This window comes from Ranitomeya variabilis, chromosome 5 (assembly GCF_051348905.1).
Source record: "Ranitomeya variabilis isolate aRanVar5 chromosome 5, aRanVar5.hap1, whole genome shotgun sequence".
NCBI lineage: Eukaryota > Metazoa > Chordata > Amphibia > Anura > Dendrobatidae > Ranitomeya > Ranitomeya variabilis.
This window is the reverse complement of record NC_135236.1, coordinates 178,265,325-178,290,198: the sequence shown is the minus strand read 5'-3', so window position 1 is coordinate 178,290,198 and position 24,874 is coordinate 178,265,325. Positions and strand designations below refer to the sequence as shown.

The 24,874-nt window shown below is 43.9% G+C and overlaps 1 protein-coding gene and 1 long non-coding RNA gene across 3 annotated transcripts in view; one reads left to right on the top strand and one right to left on the bottom strand.

Annotated features, from left to right (window-relative positions):
• The window catches only part of ELL3 (elongation factor for RNA polymerase II 3), a 188,344-nt gene that overhangs the window by 109,974 nt on the left and 53,496 nt on the right, over window positions 1-24,874 (bottom strand). Inside the window, exon 2 of one of the 2 annotated variants that reach the window (XM_077263576.1) lies at window positions 19,327-19,380. The exons of the other annotated variant lie outside the window; for it this stretch is intronic. Within the exon in view, the coding sequence (XP_077119691.1) occupies window positions 19,327-19,380 (54 nt within the window). The remainder of the gene's footprint in view (window positions 1-19,326; window positions 19,381-24,874) is intronic. 2 annotated transcript variants of the gene reach the window in all.
• Window positions 12,060-24,874, top strand: part of LOC143775444 (uncharacterized) — a 64,395-nt gene continuing 51,580 nt past the window's right edge. The window contains exons 1-2 of the long non-coding RNA XR_013215649.1: window positions 12,060-12,132; window positions 23,444-23,536. This is a non-coding gene — a long non-coding RNA (uncharacterized LOC143775444). The remainder of the gene's footprint in view (window positions 12,133-23,443; window positions 23,537-24,874) is intronic.

The window sequence follows — 24,874 nt, the reverse complement described above, 5'->3', positions numbered from 1 at the left end:
GATGTATCTCGAGTCTGCTAAATGCCTGAATCCTAGACAGGCCCGCTGGTCATTGTTTTTCTCCCGTTTTGACTTTGTGGTCTCGTATTTACCAGGTTCAAAGAATGTGAAGGCTGATGCTCTTTCAAGGAGCTTTGTGCCTGACTCTCCTGGAGTCGTAGAACCAGTTGGTATTCTTAAAGAGGGAGTTATCTTGTCAGCCATTTCTCCGGATTTGCGACGTGTGTTGCAGAGATTTCAGGCTGGTAGACCTGACTCTTGTCCACCTGACAGACTGTTTGTTCCTGATAAGTGGACCAGCAGAGTCATTTCCGAGGTTCATTCCTCGGTGTTGGCAGGGCATCCGGGAATTTTTGGCACCAGAGATCTGGTGGCTAGGTCCTTTTGGTGGCCTTCCTTGTCACGGGATGTGCGGTCATTTGTGCAGTCCTGTGGGACTTGTGCTCGAGCTAAGCCTTGCTGTTCTCGTGCCAGCGGGTTGCTCTTGCCCTTGCCTGTCCCGAAGAGGCCTTGGACACACATTTCCATGGATTTCATTTCAGGTCTTCCGGTGTCTCAGGGCATGTCTGTCATCTGGGTGGTATGTGATCGCTTTTCCAAGATGGTCCATTTGATATCTTTGCCTAAGCTGCCTTCCTCTTCCGATCTGGTTCCTTTGTTCTTTCAGAATGTGGTTCGTTTACACGGCATTCCTGAGAATATTGTGTCTGACAGAGGATCCCAGTTTGTTTCCAGGTTCTGGCGATCCTTTTGTGCTAAGATGGGCATTGATTTGTCGTTTTCGTCTGCCTTTCATCCTCAGACTAATGGACAAACGGAGCGAACTAATCAGACTCTGGAGGCTTATTTGAGGTGTTTTGTTTCTGCAGATCAGGATGATTGGGTGACCTTCTTGCCGTTGGCTGAGTTTGCCCTTAATAATCGGGCTAGTTCCGCTACTTTGGTTTCGCCTTTTTTTTGCAACTCTGGTTTCCATCCCCGTTTTTCCTCGGGACATGTGGAGCCTTCTGACTGTCCTGGGGTAGATTCCGTGGTGGATAGGTTGCAGCAGATCTGGAATCATGTGGTGGACAACTTGAAATTGTCACAGGAGAAGCCTCAGCGTTTTGCCAACCGCCGCCGCGATGTGGGTCCCCAACTTCGTGTTGGGGATTTGGTATGGCTGTCTTCTCGATTTGTTCCTATGAAGGTCTCCTCTCCTAAATTTAAGCCTCGCTTCATCGGTCCTTACAAGATATTGGAAATCCTTAATCCTGTGTCCTTTCGCTTGGATCTTCCGGTGTCGTTTGCCATTCACAACGTGTTCCATAGGTCTTTGTTGCGGCGGTACGTTGTACCTGTGGTTCCTTCTGTTGAGCCTCCTGCTCCGGTCTTGGTTGAGGGCGAGTTGGAGTACGTGGTGGAGAAGATCTTGGATTCTCGTCTCTCCAGGCGGAGGCTTCAGTATCTGGTCAAGTGGAAGGGCTATGGTCAGGAGGATAATTCCTGGGTGGTTGCCTCTGATGTGCATGCGGCCGACTTAGTTCGTGCCTTTCACGCTGCTCATCCTGATCGCCCTGGTGGTCTTGGTGAGGGTTCGGTGACCCCTCCTTAAAGGGGGGGTACTGTTGTGAATTAGACTTTTTTGGCTCCCTCTTGTGGTCACTGGTGATATGACTCTGGGATTGTCTTTCTCACTTTGGCACCCACCTGGGTCGTTAGTCCAGGGGTGTTGCTATATAAGCTTCCTGGATTCTCAGTCCAGTGCCTGGCATCGTTGTAATCAGATCCTTTCTGTTTGCTCCTGTCTGCTGGTCCTGGTTCTTGCAAAATTAAGCTAAGTCGTGCTTCCTTGTTTTTTGGTTATTTGTATGGCTCTTATTTTCTGTCCAGCTTGTACTAAATGTGATTCCTGATTTTGCTGGAAGCTCTATGGGGCTGGTATTCTCCCCCCGGGCCGTTAGACGGTTCGGGGGTTCTTGAATATCCAGCGTGGAAATTTTGATAGGGTTTTTGCTGACCGTATAAGTCATCTTACTATATTCTGCTATTAGTCAGTGGGCCTCTCTTTGCTAAATATCTAGTTCATTCTTACGTTTGTCTTTTCTCCTTACCTCACCGTTATTATTTGTGGGGGGCTTGTATCCAACTTTTGGGGTCTTTTCTCTGGAGGCAAGAAAGGTCTATCTTTTCCCTTCTAGGGTTAGTTAGTTCTCCGGCTGGCGTGAGACGTCTAGAACCAACGTAGGCACGTTCCCCGGCTGCTGCTATTTGTGGTGCTAGGATTAGATATACGGTTAGCCCAGTTACCACTGCCCTATGAGCTGGTTTTTTATGTTTGCAGACTTGGTATGTACTTTTGAGACCCTCTGCCATTGGGGTCATAACGCTTACCCTCCTTGTGGAGTGTGTCAATGATTGCCTTCTGGACATCTGTCAAGTCAGCAGTCTTCCCCATGATTGTGGAGCCTACTGAAACAGACTAAGGGACATTTTTAAACGCTTAGGAATCCTTTGCAAGTGTTTTTTGTTAATTATTCTAATTAACTGAGATAATGACTTTTGGGTTTTCATTGGCTGTAAACCATAATCATCAACATTAACAGAAATAAACACTTGAAATATATCACTGTTGGCAATGACTCTATATAATATATGTGTTTCACTTGTTGTATTGAAGAACTGAAATAAATTAACTTTTTGATGATATTTTAATTTAGTGAGAAGCACTTGTATATGCATTTAATGTGGTATGAGTTTATTAACCTATCTCCACATTCTCCGGTGTGCAGTGCCGGTCTTCTTCTCTTCTGAATAATGTCACCACTCTGGAAACTCATCTGGGTCATGCTGTGCTCTGCGTGACCTGAAAGTGACTTTTACAATGTAAGCCTATGGGGAATCAGAACAAGGCTCCATAGGCTTTTACTGTAAAAAGAGACTTCCGGCTCAGGCATAGATAATAAAGTGAGCGGGGAGGTTTAATTTGCAGTAACGTCACTGAGAAGAGCGGAAAACCGGTGCTGGACTCCAGATAGAGTAGCGGTAGGTTAGTATATTAATACCCTCACACTACATTACATGCATATACACACATTTGATCAATGAAAACGTTAGTGGGAGTACTTTTTTAAATCCTGTTAAAAAGGACAGGACTGTGGTGTGGAGTTTATTTTGCTGTCCTTTCCATTCAGTGTTTTATATTCCAAAGTGACTCTATTGTTCCAGCAATGGATAGAAAAAATCTTTGGCAGCTTACCATGGAAGCCATCACTAAAATGTTTTAGTTTGACATGGGAGGGAAAAAACACCTCTTTCTCTGCTGTTATGTTCCTAAACATTATTGTAAGAAGAGTATTAGCCTTTCACAATGAAACCTGCATGGTTCTACTGAATGTTCCTTAGATCACCATAGGGCTCTATATTGCCCTGAGGCCTCCTTCACACATCCATGTTTCCAGTAGGGGTGTCATCTGTTTTTTTCACGGATCCCACATGTTCCAGTTTTACCCTACTGGGCTGCTCACATATCCATGTTTTTACACAGACCGTGAGTCCATATAAAACACACGGGCACATGTCTTTTTTTTCCCCGACAACTCAGATGACAAGGTCCAATATAAGTTTATGGATTTGTGAAAAACACGTACAGCATCAGTGTACACTCCATGTGCTGTCCATGTTTAACATAACAAAGTATAGGAGAAGCTTTGTAATTTCTTTCTTTATCAATACTAGAAAAATACTGATGACCACAATGATGGTAAACATGGACACATAGATAACCCACAATTGGTAAACACTGATGACACATGGATGACACACGGATGGCACACGGATGACACATGGATGACACACAGATTGCACACGGATGGCACACTGATGACACACTGATGACACACGGATGAAATCACTGATGGCACACTAATGACACACTGATGACACACAGAAGACACACGGATGGCACACTAATGACACACAAAAGACACTCGGAAGACACATGGATGACACACAGATGGCACACTAATGACACACAGAAGACACATGGATGACACACTCATGACACACGGATGACACACAGATGGCACACTAATGACACGCGGAAGACACACGGAAGACACACGGATGGCACACGGATGACATGGAAGACACACGGAAGACACGTGGATGACACATTGATGACACACTGATGACACACGGAAGACACACGAAAGACACATGGATGGCACACTGATGACACACGGAAGACACACAGATGATACCGGTAAGGCCGGCGTCACACTAAACGTATGGAAAATTGGTCCGAGTCTCCCTGCCGAGAGTCGCACAAATGTTCTCAGTATGGTCATCCGTGTGTAATTCGTTTTCAATGCAATGATGCGATTTTCTCCCACCTATGTGTCCGTATGACATCCGTATGACGTGCATACCGCTTTACATTTCTCACTCATTTTCCTCATTGAATTAAATTGCTCAATGCGCTGAAATTAGGAATATGTGTGCGTATTTGTCGCAAGCTAGACGGATGGTTCGTGTGGCGTCTGAGTTTTTTTCGCACCCATAGGCTTGCATTGGCAAGTGTCGTCCGAGTCTCGGTGACAATCGCAACATACTGCAATTTTACACGCACGTCGAATACGCCTGGGAAAAAATATGGTGATGTGAGCTGCCCCATAGATAAACACTGTTCTGAGTGCTATGCAATGAACTCTCGCATAGCACTCGCTCGAATTCTACGGTAGTGTGACCCCGGTAATGGTTTCTCACGCACGTGTTTTATACTGACATGTGAAGGAGGCCTCGTTGCGACTGAGTGGCGCTGCAGGAGGTACAAGTGTTGCACCATGATGTGGCTGCAGCACGCTGGCTTTCTTCCTAGGATTCAGGCCATTATGAAGGTTAGTCAATGCTTTCTAGGGGATAGAGTTCTGAGAAACTGAGGGTTGGTTGAGTTTGCTACATATTAACTAAATTCACATTGCTCACACAACCAAATCACCATGATACTAGCAGATGGAGGCAATGATCCATGTAATGTCTTCATTCTACACTTCCTTTTTTTGTTTGTTAAATACAATATAGCATTTTTTAAATTGTACAACTTATGCATTTTTTAGTTTACCAGTATTAGGGTACATTCAAAAAATGTATGAATTCATCTTTCTGCTGAGACAGTTTGCATACAAATTGAAATCATTATTTGAAAGTGTCAAAATAAAATATGATATAGTCCCATCTCACTCTTTGCAGTCCAGCAGGCAGGACGCAATAAAAACTAATAGGCTATGTTCACACGTTGCACTTTTTCAACATTTTTAACTCAAATTAAAAGCTGCTTTTTAAAGTACCAGCATAAGCTCTGAGATTTTAAAAACCTCGTGCACATGTTTGGTTGTTTTTCTGACTGAACTTGAGAACTCCGGTGTTCTTGAAATCTGCCGCAAGTAAATTCTTTCAATGTTTTTCAGGCATTTTTTTCATCCAAATAAAGCAAAGAGAAAGTGCAAACATGCTGCAAAAAACACCATCATGCATTTTTGCTGTGTTTTTGCTGAATTAAACTAACTTTATTAAACATATAATAAAAAGCAGCTTCCTTACTGCTAATAGAGCAGGTTATGCTTGCAGGCAAAATACAGTAAAAATGCAACGTGTGTGAACATAGTCTTCTAGTAAAAGATAAAAGGTTCTCTTGATCACTGCACAATATAGAGAAACCTTTAGGCCACATTCACACGTTCAGTATCTGGTCAGTGTTTTACATTAGTATTTATAAACCGATACCAGGAGTGAAACAGTCAGGGCTTGTTTCCACATGCGAGAATCACGTCCGTGTCTCGCATGTAGAAACCAAGCTCTGGCGCCGGCACTTTGGAGCAGAGCGTGCAGCTCCATGTGTTCCTATGCGGCCGCACGCTCTGCTCCGGAGTGCAGACACCAGAGCTTGGTTTCTACATGCGAGACACGGACGTGTTTCTCGCATGTGGAAACAAGCCCTTAGAGGAAAAGTATAATAAAAACGAATCACCACTTCTGTGTTTATCACCCACTCTTGGTTTTGGCTTACAAATACTGAGGTAAAATACTTGACATTAGGTATTCATGATGCCTGTGCGTTTCGCTTAAATTGACCAATAACCTTAGTTACTAATATCTAATTACTACCCGCCCTGTCGTGGCCCCTGCCCCAATAATTACACATAAAACATTCGTTTGGATAAATTTGGCCACAGCAGCCATCTTTTATTAACATTTAAACATAACAGTTTGTTAACATTGAAACCCCAGGGAAGGCGGTCCTCGAAGCCCCAAGAGCCAACCAACTCGTATCAAATCTTTCCAATTTGGCCTCCAGGTCGTGTCCCTGCCCCCAGCCGCTAGGCACCAGCTCAGAGACGCTTAAAGACTCGCCCGGCCAATATCCGCCAAAATCCCACGTCCCCAGTCCTCTCGACTGTATTACCCTTAATTCTCTAAGCCACACCAGGGGGAGTCCAGGATCTCACACATCCCCCCCCCCTCCAAGCCGCCATTTCTTAGCACCACCAACTTCGAGGACCTCTTTCCCCCCCCCGCCTTGCTGCCGCGACGAAAACATAACTAATACACTTTTAGCGCCACAAATCTGACCCTCGCTACTTCCACTGAAATAACCTTATAATTCTTAAACTGTGAACCAAACCAGCAAGTACCCTATTTAAAAAAGGGGAGGGTGGGTGGGAGCTTGCTATCTAATCAGAGGGGCACCAAAATGGTTGCTCCTCTAAGATGGGTGCCCCCTCTTATAGTCAATCCCCCTTTGTCGCCCCCACCTTCTTGCTTACCTTGCCCTCAGCCAATCCGTAATCCCCAATTCAAATAATTCCCTCAGCTCACTCCATACTATCGCCCCCACCTTTCCGCTCACCCCCTATAGGCCCATTCAACCCTGTCATGTCGTCCTCCCTCAAAGGCCTGCGGCCTAGTCCGTCCTCACTTGACATTAGGTATTCATGATGCCTGTGAGTTTCGCTTAAATTGACCAATAACCTTAGTTACTAATATCTAATTACTACCCGCCCTGTCGTGGCCCCTGCCCCAATAATTACACATAAAACATTCGTTTGGATAAATTTGGCCACAGCAGCCATCTTTTATTAACATTTAAACATAACAGTTTGTTAACATTGAAACCCCAGGGAAGGCGGTCCTCGAAGCCCCAAGAGCCAACCAACTCGTATCAAATCTTTCCAATTTGGCCTCCAGGTCGTGTCCCTGCCCCCAGCCGCTAGGCACCAGCTCAGAGACGCCTAAAGACTCGCCCGGCCAATATCCGCCAAAATCCCACGTCCCCAGTCCTCTCGACTGTATTACCCTTAATTCTCTAAGCCACACCAGGGGGAGTCCAGGATCTCACACATCCCCCCCCCCTCCAAGCCGCCATTTCTTAGCACCACCAACTTCGAGGACCTCTTCCCCCCCCCCGCCACCAACACCAATGTCCTGACACCTCAGACATTTGTGTCCCGCCACACCGACAGCCCTTTTTCAATACCCTCCTGCACTGCAAGACACCATAGGTCCAAACCGATAGCATTCAAGTGCACTCCATCTTTTCTCCAATATTCGCCCGTCCCTGACTCCAGATCCAAATGACGAACCGAGCACTGACCGAGCTCCGAACCAAACTTTCCTAGGAACAATATCCGACCAGATTATTAATAAACGCGGGAACATGGCCCACAATCTTAAAACATCAAATTTGATGTCGTTGATCAGTTCTCTACAAGGGCGTTTACCGAGATCGTTGCCCCCCAAATGAATTACCAATAAATCCGGCACCCTGTCCAAACGCACAAACTTATGAAATTCCGGCAAGAGCTGCTTCCAATACATTCCCCGCTTTCCAATCCAACGTATGGTCGCTGATGACTTCTCCACTCCGAGCTGTCTCCCTTGAGGGCGAACATCTGCTCGCACCGCTGCCCAAAACACAAACGAGTGGCCCACAATCCATGCCAGTAACGGCCTTCTTTCTGCAAAGAAAATAACAAACCAAAACATAGTAATCGTAAAGCACAACCCTAATAAATCTTTATCCAACTCTAAAAATCCCCCTTTAGACCAAGGACGGACGAATATAAGACTTGAACCTCACGGATTCCCAACGGCCGATCCTCCGCACCACATCCTCTCTCAAACCTCTTCTTGCTGCTTCCGTAGCTGCCCCTATCCTAAATGAGTGACCCAAAAACTTCTCTGCTGAAATACGTCCTTGCATCAAACAGCGCTTAAATATAGTGACAAACTGATACCGAGATAAAAACGATCCATCTTCATGCAACAACAGTGGCTCATCAACCCAAACCTTCCCCTCTGAAAATTCCCGAAAACATAATACCGGGCACAATGGGGAACCCGGTACTTCAAATAGCTCAATTTTACACCCTTTTCCAGCCAAATCAGTTTTTGATTGACGCAGCCAAATAACCAACTTATCCCCGTGTACGACTACATCGTGACCTTGCAGCCCCCCTTTTTTATTCTTAGCTGGGCTGACCAACTCACCCAAACGAAACGCCCCAAAGAATGCCAAAGCAAATGCCAACTTAAACAAAACCACCTCCGGCTGATTAGCGCATACCCTTGGTAATTGTTCGCCTAACTGCAATAAAATCTCGTAGGATACAGGGCGTCGACCATCTAAGGATTTCCAACCTTTACGCCAACCCTTCATCACCTGTAGGACCATAAATGATTTAGTTACGTCATGAAGCCCCCTGAATCTAAATCCAAATGCTAAACCAGCCAAAAATTGATTAACTTTTGATACTGACCAACCGCAATCCCATTTTTGACCTAAAAGCAACAGCAATTTCTCGTCGTCATGCATATCTGGTCCCAGTGACAAACCCCAATCCACCCAAGTATCCCAGGCCTTAACATAGTGCGACCAAGTTCCCGGCGCCAACGACCTAGACAGTAACTCTCCTACTGCCCCAACGGAATCTTCCATAGTTCCTCCGGGCAGAAAACCCGCACGAGATCCACTTGAGACATGCCATCGGGAACCCGATCCCACTGTGAATAAAAAATAGTGTCACCAATCAATGATTCATTAGACGATCGAAATTCCGCAGTGACCCATAAATTAAACCTTAGACCCAGCCAAACCATATGTTGCAAAACTCTTAGCAACGCTGAATCTGCGGACGATAGTGAATTTAGCGCTCTCACAGCGCCTTCCGATTCACAACCGAAACAAATCTTCATATTACAGACCTCTGATCCCCATAAGGATAAAGCAACAGCAATTGGAAAAACCGCACACAGCAAACGATTTGCAGATAAACCGTTATCCTCCCATGAAGGCGGCCACCGACACGCTAGCCAATTCTCTCGAAAGACCAAACGAAAACCTTGCTCGTCCACCGGGCCGATCGTAAAACCCAAATCTTCCGCAGGCACTACAGGTGCAATCCACAGTGACTTCCCATTATATGAATCCAGAAAAAGCATCCATACTTTCAAATCATCCTTTAAGGCCTTTCGAAGCCTGATAAAATGAGAAGGGGACCAAACTCCTACAGTAGCCAAAGACATTCTGCGACAAAACGCCCTACCCATTGGCATGATACGGCATGCAAAATTCAACTTCCCCAACAATGATTGCACCACATGCAACGTCACCTTTTTTGACTCATACACTCTCCTCACGTCTAATCTCATGCTCACGAGTTTGTCCATAGGTAAGCGACACTCCATTGCCACCGTATCTATCTCGATGCCTAAAAAACTCAAAGATGTCACCGGACCTACCGTCTTGTCAGCGGCTAACGGAACACCGAACCTGCTTGACACACTCTCCATAGAGTGGAGCAAAATTGAACAATCAGCGGAATGCGCTGGGCCCACAAACAGAAAATCATCCAGATAATGGATGCAAGATCGGAGCCCGGATACATCTTTTACTACCCACTCTAAGAACGTACTGAACAATTCAAAATATGCACACGATAGGGAACAACCCATCGGCAAACAACGATCCACGTAAAAACCCCCATTCCAAAAACACCCCAACAAATGTAGACTATTCGGATTAACTGGAAGCAAACGAAACGCGGCCTCAATATCGGTTTTTGCCAATAAAGCCCCCTGTCCACAACGTCTAACCCATTCCATAGCTGTGTCAAACGACGTGTAAAGAACCGAGCACAACTGTGGATCAATGCCGTCGTTCACTGACAAACCTTTTGGGAACGAAAGATGATGGATTAACCTAAATTTATTAACCTCCTTTTTAGGGACCACCCCCAAAGGAGAAACTCTCAGTTCCTCCATAGGGAGAGACTGAAAAGGGCCGGCCATTCTACCAAGTGACACCTCCTTATTCAATTTTTCCGTGACCACTTCGGGAAAATCATAGGCCGACTTCAAATTCTTTTTGGACCACTGCACCTTAACGTCCACAAAAGGTATGGAAAAACCAGTCTTAAAACCATCTCTCAAAGTGGACGCTGCCTTTGTATCAGGATATCTACTTAGGAACGGCTCCATCTCTGCCAGCCGCACTGGAGTCACCCCTTTTTTCAAATCCATCTGACCCCTTTTGCTTCCCTCCCCTGAAACATCTCGCTGCCCCATGATTTCCTCCGCATGAAGAACACTCGTGCTTAAACTTACACTTTGCCCCGAACCTGCATGTCCCCTCGTTAAAGGCAAAACACAGTCCCTTTTGCATAACCACCGAGTGCCCTGACTGTCCTGAACCCCCGGTGCCTCCAAGAAATGACTGCGAACCCTGATTCGGCCTGACCGGTGCTGTCACTCTCATCCACAAAGAAATATCCTTGTGATCCCACCTAATATTTTGACGCACGGCTTTACGTTGACGGAACTGCTCATCATATCTAATCCACCCTTGACCCCCATAGACCCTGTACGCCTCCCCAATGATATCTAAATAGCAAAACAAGGGGGCACAAGTTTCTGGCGATTTTTCCCCTATTACGCTAGCAAAAATCGCAAAAGCTTGTAACCAGTTAGAAAAGGTACGAGGGATTAATCTAAACCTTCTCCTCTCCTCGTCCTCTTTTTTGGAATCATCCCTACGGGCTTTATCTAAATTGAAACGCTCTAAAGGGAGCAGCGAAAATATTTCAACATACTCCCCTTTCCAAATTCTCTCTTTCACCTCCGGCTTCAAATGCGCACCTAAAGGCCCCTCAAAACACACGTATACTTCCCCCCTAGCCGAATCATCGACCCGGACCGACTCATCCTTATCTTTAGTCCCACCTTCTGTTATCGTCGAGCCTCCCTGCTGAACTACCTCGCAACTACCGACTGATGTTAACCCAGGTGCCAATGGGGCCCCTTGTGAAATACTGGATCCTGGCCCGCCCGATTCACCAACTCCTTCCGTCCCCAGGACCCCCCTCTCCCGAACATTCCCTAACCACGCTGATAACGGCGATGGTTCGATTTGCCTACCCCTTGTCTCCCACATTTGGAACAAATCTTTTAACCCTTGCATTAAAATACCCGCGCCAACACTAACCCCCCCTACAGAAACCTCACCTCTACTTAAATCAACACTAGGAGCTAGTGATGGCAATAAAGAAGTTAAAAAAGCACTCTCACCTGGCTGCCTGGGCGCTGTGATCCCAGCAGCCGCTGATCCCGGGTCCAGATGCGCTCCTACAGTCTGTGCTCCACCACGTCCGTGTGGGCTTGATGATCCACGAACATCCATAGGCCAGTCCTGAGATGTCGCTGCGGTGATAGGACCCACAGCGTGGTCCCGATCCACGGATGCTGCCCGCGATGATGCAAGGCGCGCAGCGTGAAGGTCCGCTAAACTCCCCCCGCTGGCTGCCACAGCCCCCCCATAAACTAGTGCCCCTGGTCCTTCTGCAGCTCTAGTCTGAACCCCCCTCTGGCTATAATCCCATGTATTTACATTATCTACAGTGCTTCCAGCACTGAAACAGTTATTAGCAGCAGCAGTCAGCGAGTGGGCGTGGCTAAACCGGCGCTCATCACCGGCTGCTCTGCGCTCAGGGGCCTGAACTGCTGCCGCCTGAGAATCCCTCATATCACGCCGAGCGGCGGCCCGTATGGATGGGCTCGCCGCCGCTCCTGCGCCTGGTTCCTGTCCACCGGCCGTTACCGGTGAGTGTGCTGACCTGCCGCGCCGCCATGTGAGGCGCCCGCCGTACAGGCCCCCGTCCGCTCCTCTGCGTCGCTTGCCGCCGCTGAGCCGGCCCCTTTCCAGGCTGGGCACCGGCCGCTCCTCTCCCTGGCTCCGGCAGCGCTGATGATCTGTCTGATGAAGGGGAGGCCGACACCTCCCCCCGCTGCAGGCCCCGCCGACTGGTGGGATTCCTCCCGGCTCCCTGGCAGCGCCCGCCGGAACCGCGGTCTGCTGCTGGAACCGGAGGGTCCCCTGGGGGGCTCCTCATACGGCGACGGGCCCTGGGGGCAACCTCGGGGCTCAGGCGCTCCGGAGGCCGAGACCTCCGAGGCCGGCGGCCCTCAGTCAGTGAATTGGCTGACCCGGATCCCCCTACAGGAAGCAGGCCCTGCAGTGACGCCTGCAGCCAGCCTGCACCCCTGTCTCTAGCTGCATCGCGGAGATGTTGAAGAATTGCCTCAACCTCCATTCTCTCTCACACAGAGCTTGCTATCTAATCAGAGGGGCACCAAAATGGTTGCTCCTCTAAGATGGGTGCCCCCTCTTATAGTCAATCCCCCTTTGTCGCCCCCACCTTCTTGCTTACCTTGCCCTCAGCCAATCCGTAATCCCCAATTCAAATAATTCCCTCAGCTCACTCCATACTATCGCCCCCACCTTTCCGCTCACCCCCTATAGGCCCATTCAACCCTGTCATGTCGTCCTCCCTCAAAGGCCTGCGGCCTAGTCCGTCCTCACTGACCAAATGATGTAAGTTCACACTTTCAGTATTTGGTCAGTATTTTACCTCAGTATTTGTAAGCCAAAAGCAGGAATGGAACAATCAGAGGAAAAGTATAATAGAAACACGTCACCACTTCTGTGTTTATCACCCACTCTTGGTTTTGGCTTACAAATACTGAGGTAAAATACTGACCAAATGATGTAAGTTCACACTTTCAGTATTCAGTCAGTATATTACCTCAGTATTTGTAAGCCAAAACCAGGAATGGAACAATCAGAGGAAAAGTATAATAGAAACACGTCACCACTTCTGTATTTATCACCCTCTCCTGGTTTTGGCTTACAGATACTGAGGTCAAATACTGACCAAATACTGAACGTGTGAACTGACATCATTTGGTCAGTATTTTACCTCAGTATTTGTAAGCAAAAACCAGGAGTGGCTGATAAACACAGAAGTGGTGACGTGTTTCTATTATACTTTTCCTCTGATTGTTCCATTCCTGGTTTTGGCTTACAAATACTGAGGTAAAATGCTGGCCAAATACTGAACGTGTGATCGTTCAATCCGGGTAACCAATTTTGCAGTACAAACTAATAAAAAAGCTAGATGACTGCAGCCTTTGTGATGTCAGTGGGGATAAGTTGAAGTACTGGTAAATTGTAACTTTAATAGATGGAAACTATATAGGGGCACATTCTGACGCTCTTACAAATCGGATCGAGATCAGGCCACAATGCACAGATTGGCCTCGGATCTCCCAACTCAAGCGTGACAGCTGCTTAGAAATATATGAAGCTATCACACTCAGGTCTGGGAGACCTGTAGCTAATCTGTATGGTCCCTAAGGCCTTATTCAGAAGTCCGTTTTTCTCGCGTACGAAAAAAATGCACCAATTATTTTGACCAGACTTTGATCAGTGTGTGCTCCAAATGTCATACATTTTGATTGTATATGGAGAAAAGAAAATGTTTACCACCTTCTCCTATGTGACTGTCTGTAAAATTCGGACTCATACTTGCATTGATGATTTTGATCTGAGACTCAGATCACACTTAGAGATGTCCACAAAAAATCACATATATGTAAATGGCCCCATGAACTACCACAAGCACAAGTACTAGCCATAAAAACTCGTAAGCACAAATCAGATGTGTGAGGCCTAACATCCACTTAGTGGCTATTATATAAGCGGCCCTTAGGTGTCGGTGTCACAGTTTAGTGTAGCCTTTAATCTATACACTGAAAGGGTTTTCCTTTGCAAAATTAGGAAAAATGTAAATGAAAGCATTTGAATGCCTTTTGGGGCATTCTTTTTACAACACAGGCACGTGTAATACTAAAAATAATATTTCAAAAGGGTTTTATTAAAAATGTTGCTTATCGCCACAAAAAAAAGAAGTATTGGGCATGTTGATACCCAACTGAAATCTAAGCGATAACTGGGGTGCCACTGCAGACGCTATATTGACAGCGGGGCAGGCTGACTTCAGGCTTTACCTGCACTGTTGTGGTTGTATGAAGTCCTCTACGGCTGTGTACTTCACATGATATTTCATGGTGCCTTGTGTGCATTGCTTCTAGAGGTAAGATCCTCTGTAACAAAGCATGCTCCAGCAGAGTAAACCTTTATATGCCTCTGTATGACTTTTGAAACATGCTGAGGTAAAATATAGCCTCTTTCACCTCTTCGAGTATCCTTCTCCCTCTATGGACCATAGAACTATAATAAGGCCATTATCATTATGCCTTAAAGGGATTGCCTGAGACTTTTACATCGATGGCCTATCCTCAGCTGTTCCCAGTGTTGGCAAAGGTTGGAACTGCTCAGTTACGGAACTGCATAGCCAAGATCCGTTGGCTGAATAGTGGCTGTGGCTGTGGCCGGGTACTGCACATCCGCCACCTAGTCATATTAATAGGGGGTGTATGTGCAGTAATTGGCAGCTGTCACTCTAGAGGCGACAGAGCTATGCAGAGCATCTCCATAACTGAGCAGTTCTGGCCGCCGATAACACCGGGAGCAGCTGATCGGCATGGATGCCGGGCGTCTCACCCCCACGGATCAGACATTGATGACTTATCCTAAGTATAGGCCATCAATCTTAAATTTCCGGACAACCCCTTCAAACTAATGTGCATGGTCAATCTTAGCAAATCACCCATGTTAAGCAGCAATCTTTCTCCGTAATATGCATGGCCAGTAGTAAAAGCCAAACATATTTTTATGCGCCATCTACATAAGTAACATAGCGTTAATCTGGTTTTCTAGGATCTTTGCTGCATAGCAGACTGTAAGTTGCTAATAAAAGAGAATGCTATGCCTTGTAGGAAGGTGACTGTAGGGTAAGTGGGTATGAGTGGGAGTCATGTACACCATGCAGCCTTTATATTTATTCCTTTGTTGGTGCAGTATTATGAACCTGCAACCTTCCTTACTGGAGCATTGTATACTGTACACTACTTACTCTTTAAAAGGGTTTCTAACTTTCTCCACAATTGAAAGTTATGGATAGGAGTAACTTTCAATGAGTATAGCAAAAGTACACATGATCAGCCTCTGCTTCATTCAAAGATCTGCATAACCCCATTCTCAGGACTGCTGGGGAGCTAATTGTTGTACCCACTGAGATCTCGAGAAGAGGAGGTTGAGTATGCATACCTCTAATATATTCATTGTCTATGGGACTGCTGTAAACAATCGAGTGCTGTACTTAGCTTTCCCTGGCTGATCCATAAACAATACATGGCATGCTTGGTCATGTTCCCAGTGATCCCAAGAAGCAGAGGTTCAGCATGCACACCTTTACTATTTCTTTGGCATTCTCTGACAGTCTCATAGACAATACACAGAACGGACATAGAGCATGCTTAACCTTTGCTCTATTCAGACCCGTTTTTGGGATCGCTAATGATCCCAGAAGAAAAGGAGATCATTTTCAATTGTGGAAAAACCTCTTAGTGTCAACACTCACTCCAACAATCCAACAATACTCTCGTATTGACAAAGAGCCCCATGATTAGGGATGAGCGGACCCATGGAAGTTCGAGTTTTGGTACATTACCCGAACTTGAAGCAGAACCCGAACCCCACTGAAAACAATGGAGACAAGAACTTTGGATCTGGTAAAAAAAATCTCTTTCTCACTCTCCTCCCAGACTTCCCCAGAACTCTGAACATTGCAATGGACTTCAGGGAGAAGTTCATGTTCGGAGTTTAGCACCAGTAAGAACCCCGAACTTTTGAGTTCAGGTTCACTCATCTCTACCCATGATATACAGTTGAAACCAGAAGTTTACATACAGTATATAAAAAGACACATATGCCTGTTTTTCTCAATATCTGACATTTTGTACAAACAAGACGGGAATGTCCAGCAATCATACAGCTCAGGAAGGAGATGGGTTCTGTGTCCAAGACATATCAACCCAAAGATGAAAGCAACAGACCTTGTGAAGGTAAGATTGTGTCAATATCCACAGTGAAATGAGTACTGTATCAACATGGGCTGAAAGGCTGCTCTGCCAGGAAGAAGCCATTACTCCAAAAGAAACATAAAAAAGCCAGATTAATGTTTGCAAATGCACACAGGAACAAAGATCTTAATTTTTAGAGACATGTCCCGTGGTTTGATGAAACTAAAATTTAACTTTTTTGGCATACTGACCATTGTTACGTTTGGAGGAAAAAGGGATAAGCTTGGGAGCCTCAGAATACCATCCCAATTGTGAAACACTGGGGTGGCAGCATCATGTTGTGGGGTTGTTTTGCAGCAGAAGGGACTGGTGGTCGTCACAAAATAGATGGCATCATGAGAAAAGAAGATTATGTGGCAATACTGAAGCAACATCTCAAGACATCAGCCAGGAAGTTAAAGCTTGGGCAGAAATGGGTCTTCCAAATGTCCCGAAGCATACTGCCAAAATGGTAACATAGTGGGTTAACGATGACTATGTCAATGTTTTGGAGTGGCCATCACAAAACCCTGATCTCAATCCTATTGAAAATTTATGGGCAAAGCTGAAAAGGCAGGTGCGAGCAAGGTGACCAACAAACCTGGATCAGTTACATCAGTTTGGTCAGGAGGAATGGGTCCAAATTCTGACCAACTATTACGAGAAGAGAAGCTTGTGGAAGGATAACCCAAATGTTTCAAACAAGTCATTCAGTTTAAGGGCAATGGTACCAAATACTAATGAAATGTATGTAAACTTTTGATTTTGCAGTAAGTAATAAAAATGCCTTAAAACATTCTCTCGCTCTCATTATTTTGGCATATGGCAAATATTAATCATTATGGTAATCCTAATTGACCTAAAACATTAAAGGTTTATTCTGATTTCATGTCAGAGATTGAGAAAAACATGCTTATGTGTCTTTTTATATAGTGTATGTAAACTTCTGGCTTCAACTGTATAAACCCTACTTGAAAAGGCATACATATGAAAAGGAAGACCACGTGGTTGCTGTTGCTGTGCCCTTGAAAAAAGGCAGCACAGCTTAGTTGGTGCTACGCTGAGTCCATTTTCCAGTACAATTTAAAACCATAATAAATATTGAAGACCCCTGTATCTGTCATCACTGTACTTTTGACGTTCATAGGAGACCATGATTTTTGCTATATACAGCAATGCTGGGGCCTTGCTGTATATAGCACAAGCGATGAGATGATCACAGGCTCAGGTCCCTTAAGTGGACGAACAAAAACAGTAACAAATGAAAAAAAAAATTTAAAAAAATATAGTAAAACTTAAAATAAACTCACTTTTCCCCTCTTAACAAATTAAGAAATGAAAAAAAATTAAAAAAATTCACACATTTGGCATCGCTGTATTCGTAAATGTCCGATCTGTCACAATATAAAATAAATTAAATCTGATCGGTAAACGGTATAATGAAAAAAAAAATCAGAACGACAGAAATGCAGTTTTTCAGCCTCTCTAACAACAGAGAAGAATGAAACAGGCAATCAAAACATAATATCTATCCCAAAATGTTATAAAGAAAAAACTTTGGCTAGGGTTGCAAAAAACAAGTTATCACACAGCAGCATATCCCAAAGGCCGGGGTCACACTTGCGATTGCAATGCGAGAAACTCGCACAAGTCTCTTGCATCAATACCTGGCACTGCCACCGGCACTCGGGACTAGAGCGCTCAGCTGCCTGTACTTCTATGCATCCGCACACTCCGGTCCCGGGTGCCGGCGGCAGTGCCGGGTATTGATGCGAGTTTCTCGCATGGCACTCACAAGTGTGACCCCGGCCAAAGACTAAAACTTTTACGCCTCTCGGAGAGAGGAGACACAAGCAAATGTTTTTTTAACAAAATTTCTGAATTGTTTTTTAGCTACTTAAATAAAACAAAAACTATACATGTTTGGTATCTGTATAATCGTAGTGACCTGGAAAATCATATTGCCAGGTCAGATTTATCATACAATCAGTGCTGTGAATTAGAAAAAAAAATAATTGCAGAATTGCCCTTCTTTCCCTATTTTGCCACATTTGAAATGTTTTTACCCTCTTTCCAGTACATATGATAAAATGAATGGCATAGTTCAACAGTACAACTCATCCTGCAAAACCAAGCCCTCATACGGCTATATTGACGCAAAAATAAAAGTTATAGCTCTTCGAAGAAGGGGAGCAAAAACTGAAAAATGCAAAAGTGGAAAATCCCCGGGTCATGGAAGGGTTAATGTGGTTCTCGCAGAATCTATTTTTTTTTTTTTGTATAATATCTGTAAAGAAACCAGGATTGTGTTAGAAAAATATGTTCGAGTCCCCGCGGCTGCATGTCTCGCGGCTGTTCAACCAATCACAGCACAGGTTTTATCTCTTAAAAAAAAATGAAAGCTTGGCTCTGATTGGTTACTGTGAGCAATAGATACAGCTTCTCTTTCACACAGTACAGATGAAGGCCCGTTTGTATAAATCTTGTATTTATGGGTAAGAGATGTCATTAAGACAAATATGGACAGAAATATTCCTCCTTTCACTGTGGAAATCCACGCTACCTGTACTCACTCTGCTGCGTCTATCACACAGCTGCGCAGCGCAGACAGAGAACAATATAGCTGCTCCTCCTCTGACAGCATCAACCGCACAGTCCGTGTCCACCCTGTGCAGTGAGCACAGGTATCTACTGAGCATGTGCAACCTGTCATAAAAGAACTACAGGGCGTATCCATGGGCATTCAGGTGAGCAAAAGCCTCTGACATACAGATTTTCAGCAGGCGATATCTGGAGCAGGGGCACTTTTGGAAATTGATTGCATTAGACAAGTTTATTTATTTCTTGGATTTTGTGTCACGGAGTTATGATTGATTTTTGGGGAAATAACCCTTCAAGGAATCTGTGCAGTAAAAAGTGACTGCCTAAATATTATCATTAGCATACTAGTATATCCATGTTAATCATTGTATTGGGAGAAAGGTTACTCACCCCCTGGTTTTCCTGGAATGTGATCACAGGCTGTGGCAATGAGGCTCCTGAACCCTTCATAAAAGAGAAGACATAAGTCACTGTAAAGAGCTGTTGACAAGTAGGTAATAAAAGACAGAGTCCTATTGATCTTGTCCTTCATGACAGCGGCAAAGCAGCATTACTAAGAAGTGAGGCAGTATCAACACTATTTGGGTTAGTAATATAGGTCTCCAAATTTAGAATGATTGACAGTTTGGACAAGATTTGATAAATCCAATGCAATCAAAACAATTCAGCTTGATAGTATAAAGGCGACTTCAAATCAGTCACGGCTGTTGTGTGTACACAGCACCTACTCAGACATTTGTTTCTCCAGGGTTAGATATCAACTACTAGCTTCTTTTTGTTCTCTTTTCTTGTTAAAGGGGTTGTCTAAAAGGACAAACGTGTTACTTTGTATTTATAATTTAATTTTATGACACTTACTAAAAAAATTTTTTTTAAAGGGAATCTGTCAGTAGGATGAACCCTCCTAAGCCGTCTATATGGGTATGCAGGTCATAGGAAGGTGAATAAAATGATAACTTGAAATCTTCCATCTGATGTCTTGTTCCAAAGAAATCCATTTTCTTCATCTGTAAATTAGTTGTTAAAATTTATGCGCCTTTATCTGCATTCAGAGCTTTATGTAAATGAAAGTTGGGGGTATCAGTGTGAAGCGTGGAGATGAGACGACTGTCTGTCATTACATGTCTCACATTAGTGGTAATGCATCCTATCATCTAAAATAAACTCTGGAGGCAGATTCGCTGCAGATCAAAATGCAAGTGTGGAACCAGCCTTACTGCTGTCTGACAATCCCTTTATTCTACTGTATGGTAGCAAGAAAAAGAGGTAGAAGAAGTGTGTGGTTTATATTAACTATGGAGCCTCATATTAACATGTAAGCACAAAGAAGTTTTATTGTACACACACAGGAGCATTAAACATTATTGCAAAAGTGTAGATATTTTAACAGTACAGGAGAGAGCAATAGACAATGTGATCCGTGATTGTAATAAGCTATATGTTAAAGAGGATCTAGTTATCCTGGAGGCAAAATAAAAAGCACTATAATACATTTCATAAATACTTTATGGTATGGCATCAACAGGCTAGTGACATTTATATTTGTAAATAATTATTTATTTCTACAACTAAAACAAACGCAACAAAAACTTCAAGCTGCAGACAACATAGCTGCGTGTAAAGGACATTCTTCATTATATACAGTATATACAGTTCAGACCAAAAGTCTTCTCATTTAAAGATTTTTCTGTGTTTTCATGACTATGAAAATTGTACATTCACACTGAAGGCGTAAAAACTATGAATTAACACATGTGGAATTATATACTTAACAAAAAAGTGTGAAACCACTAAAAATATGTCTTATATTCTAGGTTCTTCAAAGTAGCCACCTTTTGCTTTGATGACTGCTTTGCACACTCTTGGCATTCTCTTGATGAGCTTCAAGAGCTAGTCACCGGGAATGGTTTTCACTTCATAGGTGTGCCCTGTCAGGTTTAATAAGTGGGATTTCTTGCCTTATAAGAGGGGTTGGGACCATCAGTTGTGTTGTGCCGAAGTCTGGTGGATACACAGCTGATAGTCCTACTGAATAGACTGTTAGAATTTGTATTATGGCAAGAAAAAAGCAGCTAAGTAAAGAAAAACGAGTGGCCATCATTACTTTAAGAAATGAAGGTCAGTCAGTCCGAAAAATTGGGAAAACTTTGAAAGTGTCCCCAAGTGCAGTGGCAAAAACCATCAAGCGCTACAAAGAAACTGGCTCACATGAGGACCGCCCCAGGAAAGGAAGACCAAGAGTCACCTCTGCTTCTGAGGATGTTTATCCGAGTCACCAGCCTCAGAAATCGCAGGTTAACAGCAGCTCAGATTAGAGACCAGGTCAATGCCACACAGAGTTCTAGCAGCAGACACATCTCTACAACAACTGTTAAGAGGAGACTTTGTGCAGCAGGCCTTCACGGTAAAATAGCTGCTAGGAAACCACTGCTAAGGACAGGCAACAAGCAGAAGAGACTTGTTTGGGCTAAAGAACACAAGGAATGGACATTAGATCAGTGGAAATCTGTGCTTTGGTCTGATGAGTCCAAATTTGAGATCTTTGGTTCCAACCACCGTGTCTTTGTGCGACGCAGAAAAGGTGAATGGATGGACTCTACATGCCTGGTTCCCACCATGAAGCATGGAGGAGGAGGTGTGATGGTGTGGGGGTGCTTTGCTGGTGACACTGTTGGGGATTTATTCAAAATTGAAGGCATACTGAACCAGCATGGCTACCACAGCATCTGGCAGCGGAATGCTATTCCATCCGGTTTGTGTTTAGTTGGACCATCATTTATTTTTCAACAGGACAATGACCCCAAACACACCTCCAGGCTGTGTAAGGGCTATTTGACCAAGAAGGAGAGTGATGGGTGCTACGCCAGATGACCTGGCCTCCACAGTCACCAGACGTGAACCCAATCGAGATGGTTTGGGGTGAGCTGGACCGCAGAGTGAAGGCAAAAGGGCCAACAAGTGTTAAGCATCTCTGGGAACTCCTTCAAGATTGTTGGAAGACCATTACCGGTGACTACCTCTTGAAGCTCATCAATGAAGCTCAGAATGCCAAGAGTGTGCAAAGCAGTCATCAAAGCAAAAGGTGGCTACTTTGAAGAACCTAGAATATAAGACATATTTTCAGTTGTTTCACACTTTTTTGCTAAGTATATAATTCCACATGTGTTAATTCATAGTTTTGATGCCTTCAGTGTGAATGTACAATTTTCATAGTCATGAAAATACAGAAAAATCTTTAAATGAGAAGGTGTGTCCAAACTTTTGGTCTTTCTGTATATATATTCAGCTCTGGCAAATATTAAGAGGCCACCACATCAAAACCCTGTCATGGCCAGCCCAATCTCTAGACCTGAACCCCATTGAAAACGTCTGAAATGTAATCAAGAGGATGATGGATAGTCACAAGGTATCAAAGAAGAATTGCTTAAATTTTTGCGTCAGAAGCAGTGTGAAAGACTGGTGGAAAGCATGCCAAGACGCATGAAAGCTGTGATTAAAAATCATGGTTATTCCACAAAATATTGATTTCTCAACTCGTCCTGAGTTAAAACATCAGTATTGTTGTTTCTAAATGATTATGAACTTGTTTTCTTTGCATTATTTGACATCTGAAAGCACTGTTTTTTAAAACATTTTGACCATTTCTCCTTTTCGGAAAAAAATAAAAAATTTATTGCTTGGAATTTCGGAGACATGTTGTCAGAAGTTTATAGACTAAAAGAACAATTTACATTTTACTCAAAAATATACCTATAAAGAGAAAAATTAGAGAAACTGAAAATTTTGCAGTGGTCTCTTAATTTTTGCCAGAGCTGTATATATCCACAGACCATAAAACGGACATTTATGGGATGTACTGTGGATATGACATAGATGTCTGCAATGAAAATACCACTTTAATTCACAATCAGATAGTTACATGTGCTTATATATAGTCTGAATTCCTACTCACAGATTCCCTTTAATTATTTATAATATTTGTTCAGGCAATTTATTTAATTTTTCGATTGGTCCAAAGTTTAATAACAACATATAGCAATGTCTATGTGTCTCTTGCAAAGTAACACCAATAAATTGTATGCTTATAGGCAGTAGCGTAGCTATTTGGGGTAGAGGATGTGGTCGCTCCGGGCTCATGCACATGGAGCGGCCCACATGCACATGGAGTGACCACCACTCTTAACTATGGGGCTGATACAGTTAGACTCTAGGGCAGAGCATGGAGCCATATTGTTCCTACAATACTGCTCTCTGTTCTGTAGTCTGCAAGTCACAATAAGTCTGCGGCCCATGGAATGGCATGGTGGTACATATCATGTCAGAGTCCCAGTGCGGGACTCTGGCGGATGGAGGGATGTAGTGATGTCATCGCGCCAAGATTCAGAAGTCTTATGTATACCCCAGCGCAATGACATTGCCACATTAGTCTGCCAGTGTTGTGATGCTGTCTGACACCGGAGTCACCAGGATCCAGGGTTTAATATGATTTTATTTTTTATTTTAATAGTCAGATCTTGAAGGTGGATGTGGCTCACTGGCTTTTCTGGGGATGTGTCTTTAGGCTGCTCTGCATTATTACCTTGTGAACAGCACCTGCTTGGTAAGACTATTAAAATAAGCACTAAATAAAAAGGTCCATATATCTGGAATCGTATGGCAGATATGTATGTTCCTGTTACTTATAGGCTTTTTCTCATCGGTCTTTATGAGGGGTATTGTGGAGTCAATAGTCTTGTGTTGGTGGGCACCACCAATAATCTATATACAGTATACCAGGGATCTACCCAATTTATACAGAAATGCATTAAACTAAGAAAAGAAAAAGGGTATGCCAAACAAAGGAATCACCTAGAAATATTTATTGATTACAATATAAACATACAAGCCACATGAAGATTTAAAAACAGCCCAAAGGCCAAGAAAAACTGGACCAAAAGTTAGGTAGGTCCACCTCAAACAATCATCACATATAGAAAAGGGAACAGTAGAAAATGTAGTTGCTTTCAATAAAGTATATTAGTATATGGTAAATTTACAAAAACGAATAACAAATACCACATAATATGTAAACAACCACATAAATGATGTGCTGCCAGCTCAAATGAGAGACAAAAATATAGAATGATAACAAATTAGAGCAAGATAGATATCAGGGTAAATACAAAAATGAATAAAGGATCGTTCATAGAGCATCTTCAAATACATGCATGTATAGACCTCCTTATAGGAGGAATTACTCCATTGTTGTGATTCGGTTCGTGGGCTCCCCCGGTGGTCTCTTGTGGTACTGGTGTCCTGCAAGCTTTGCCTTCTCAGTTCACCTGTTCCTATCAGGATGTGGGAGTATCCTATTTAACCTTGCTCCTCAGTCATTCTAATGCTGGCCATCAATGTATCCAGAGTGATTCTGTTGCATGTTCCTGCTCCCAGTTTTCTGCTCAGCTAAGTTGGACTGTTATGGTTCTCAATGGCAAGAGAACATAGCCCAGCAAACATAAGTACTAGCTCTTGGAAGGATGGAAACTAAACTGACCATGAACTAAACCTGCCGCACAACTAACAGTAGCCGGGTAGCGTTGCCTACGTTTTTTATCCCTAGACGCCCAGCGCCGGCCGGAGGACTAACTAATCCTGGCAGAGGAAAATATAGTCCTGGCTCACCTCTAGAGAAATTTCCCCGATAGGCAGACAGAGGCCCCCACATATATTGGCGGTGATTTTAGATGAAATGACAAACGTAGTATGAAAATAGGTTTAGCAAAATTGAGGTCCGCTTACTAGATAGCAGGAAGACAGAAAGGGCACTTTCATGGTCAGCTGAAAACCCTATCAAAATACCATCCTGAAATTACTTTAAGACTCTAGTATTAACTCATAACATCAGAGTGGCAATTTCAGATCACAAGAGCTTTCCAGACACAGAAACGAAACTACAGCT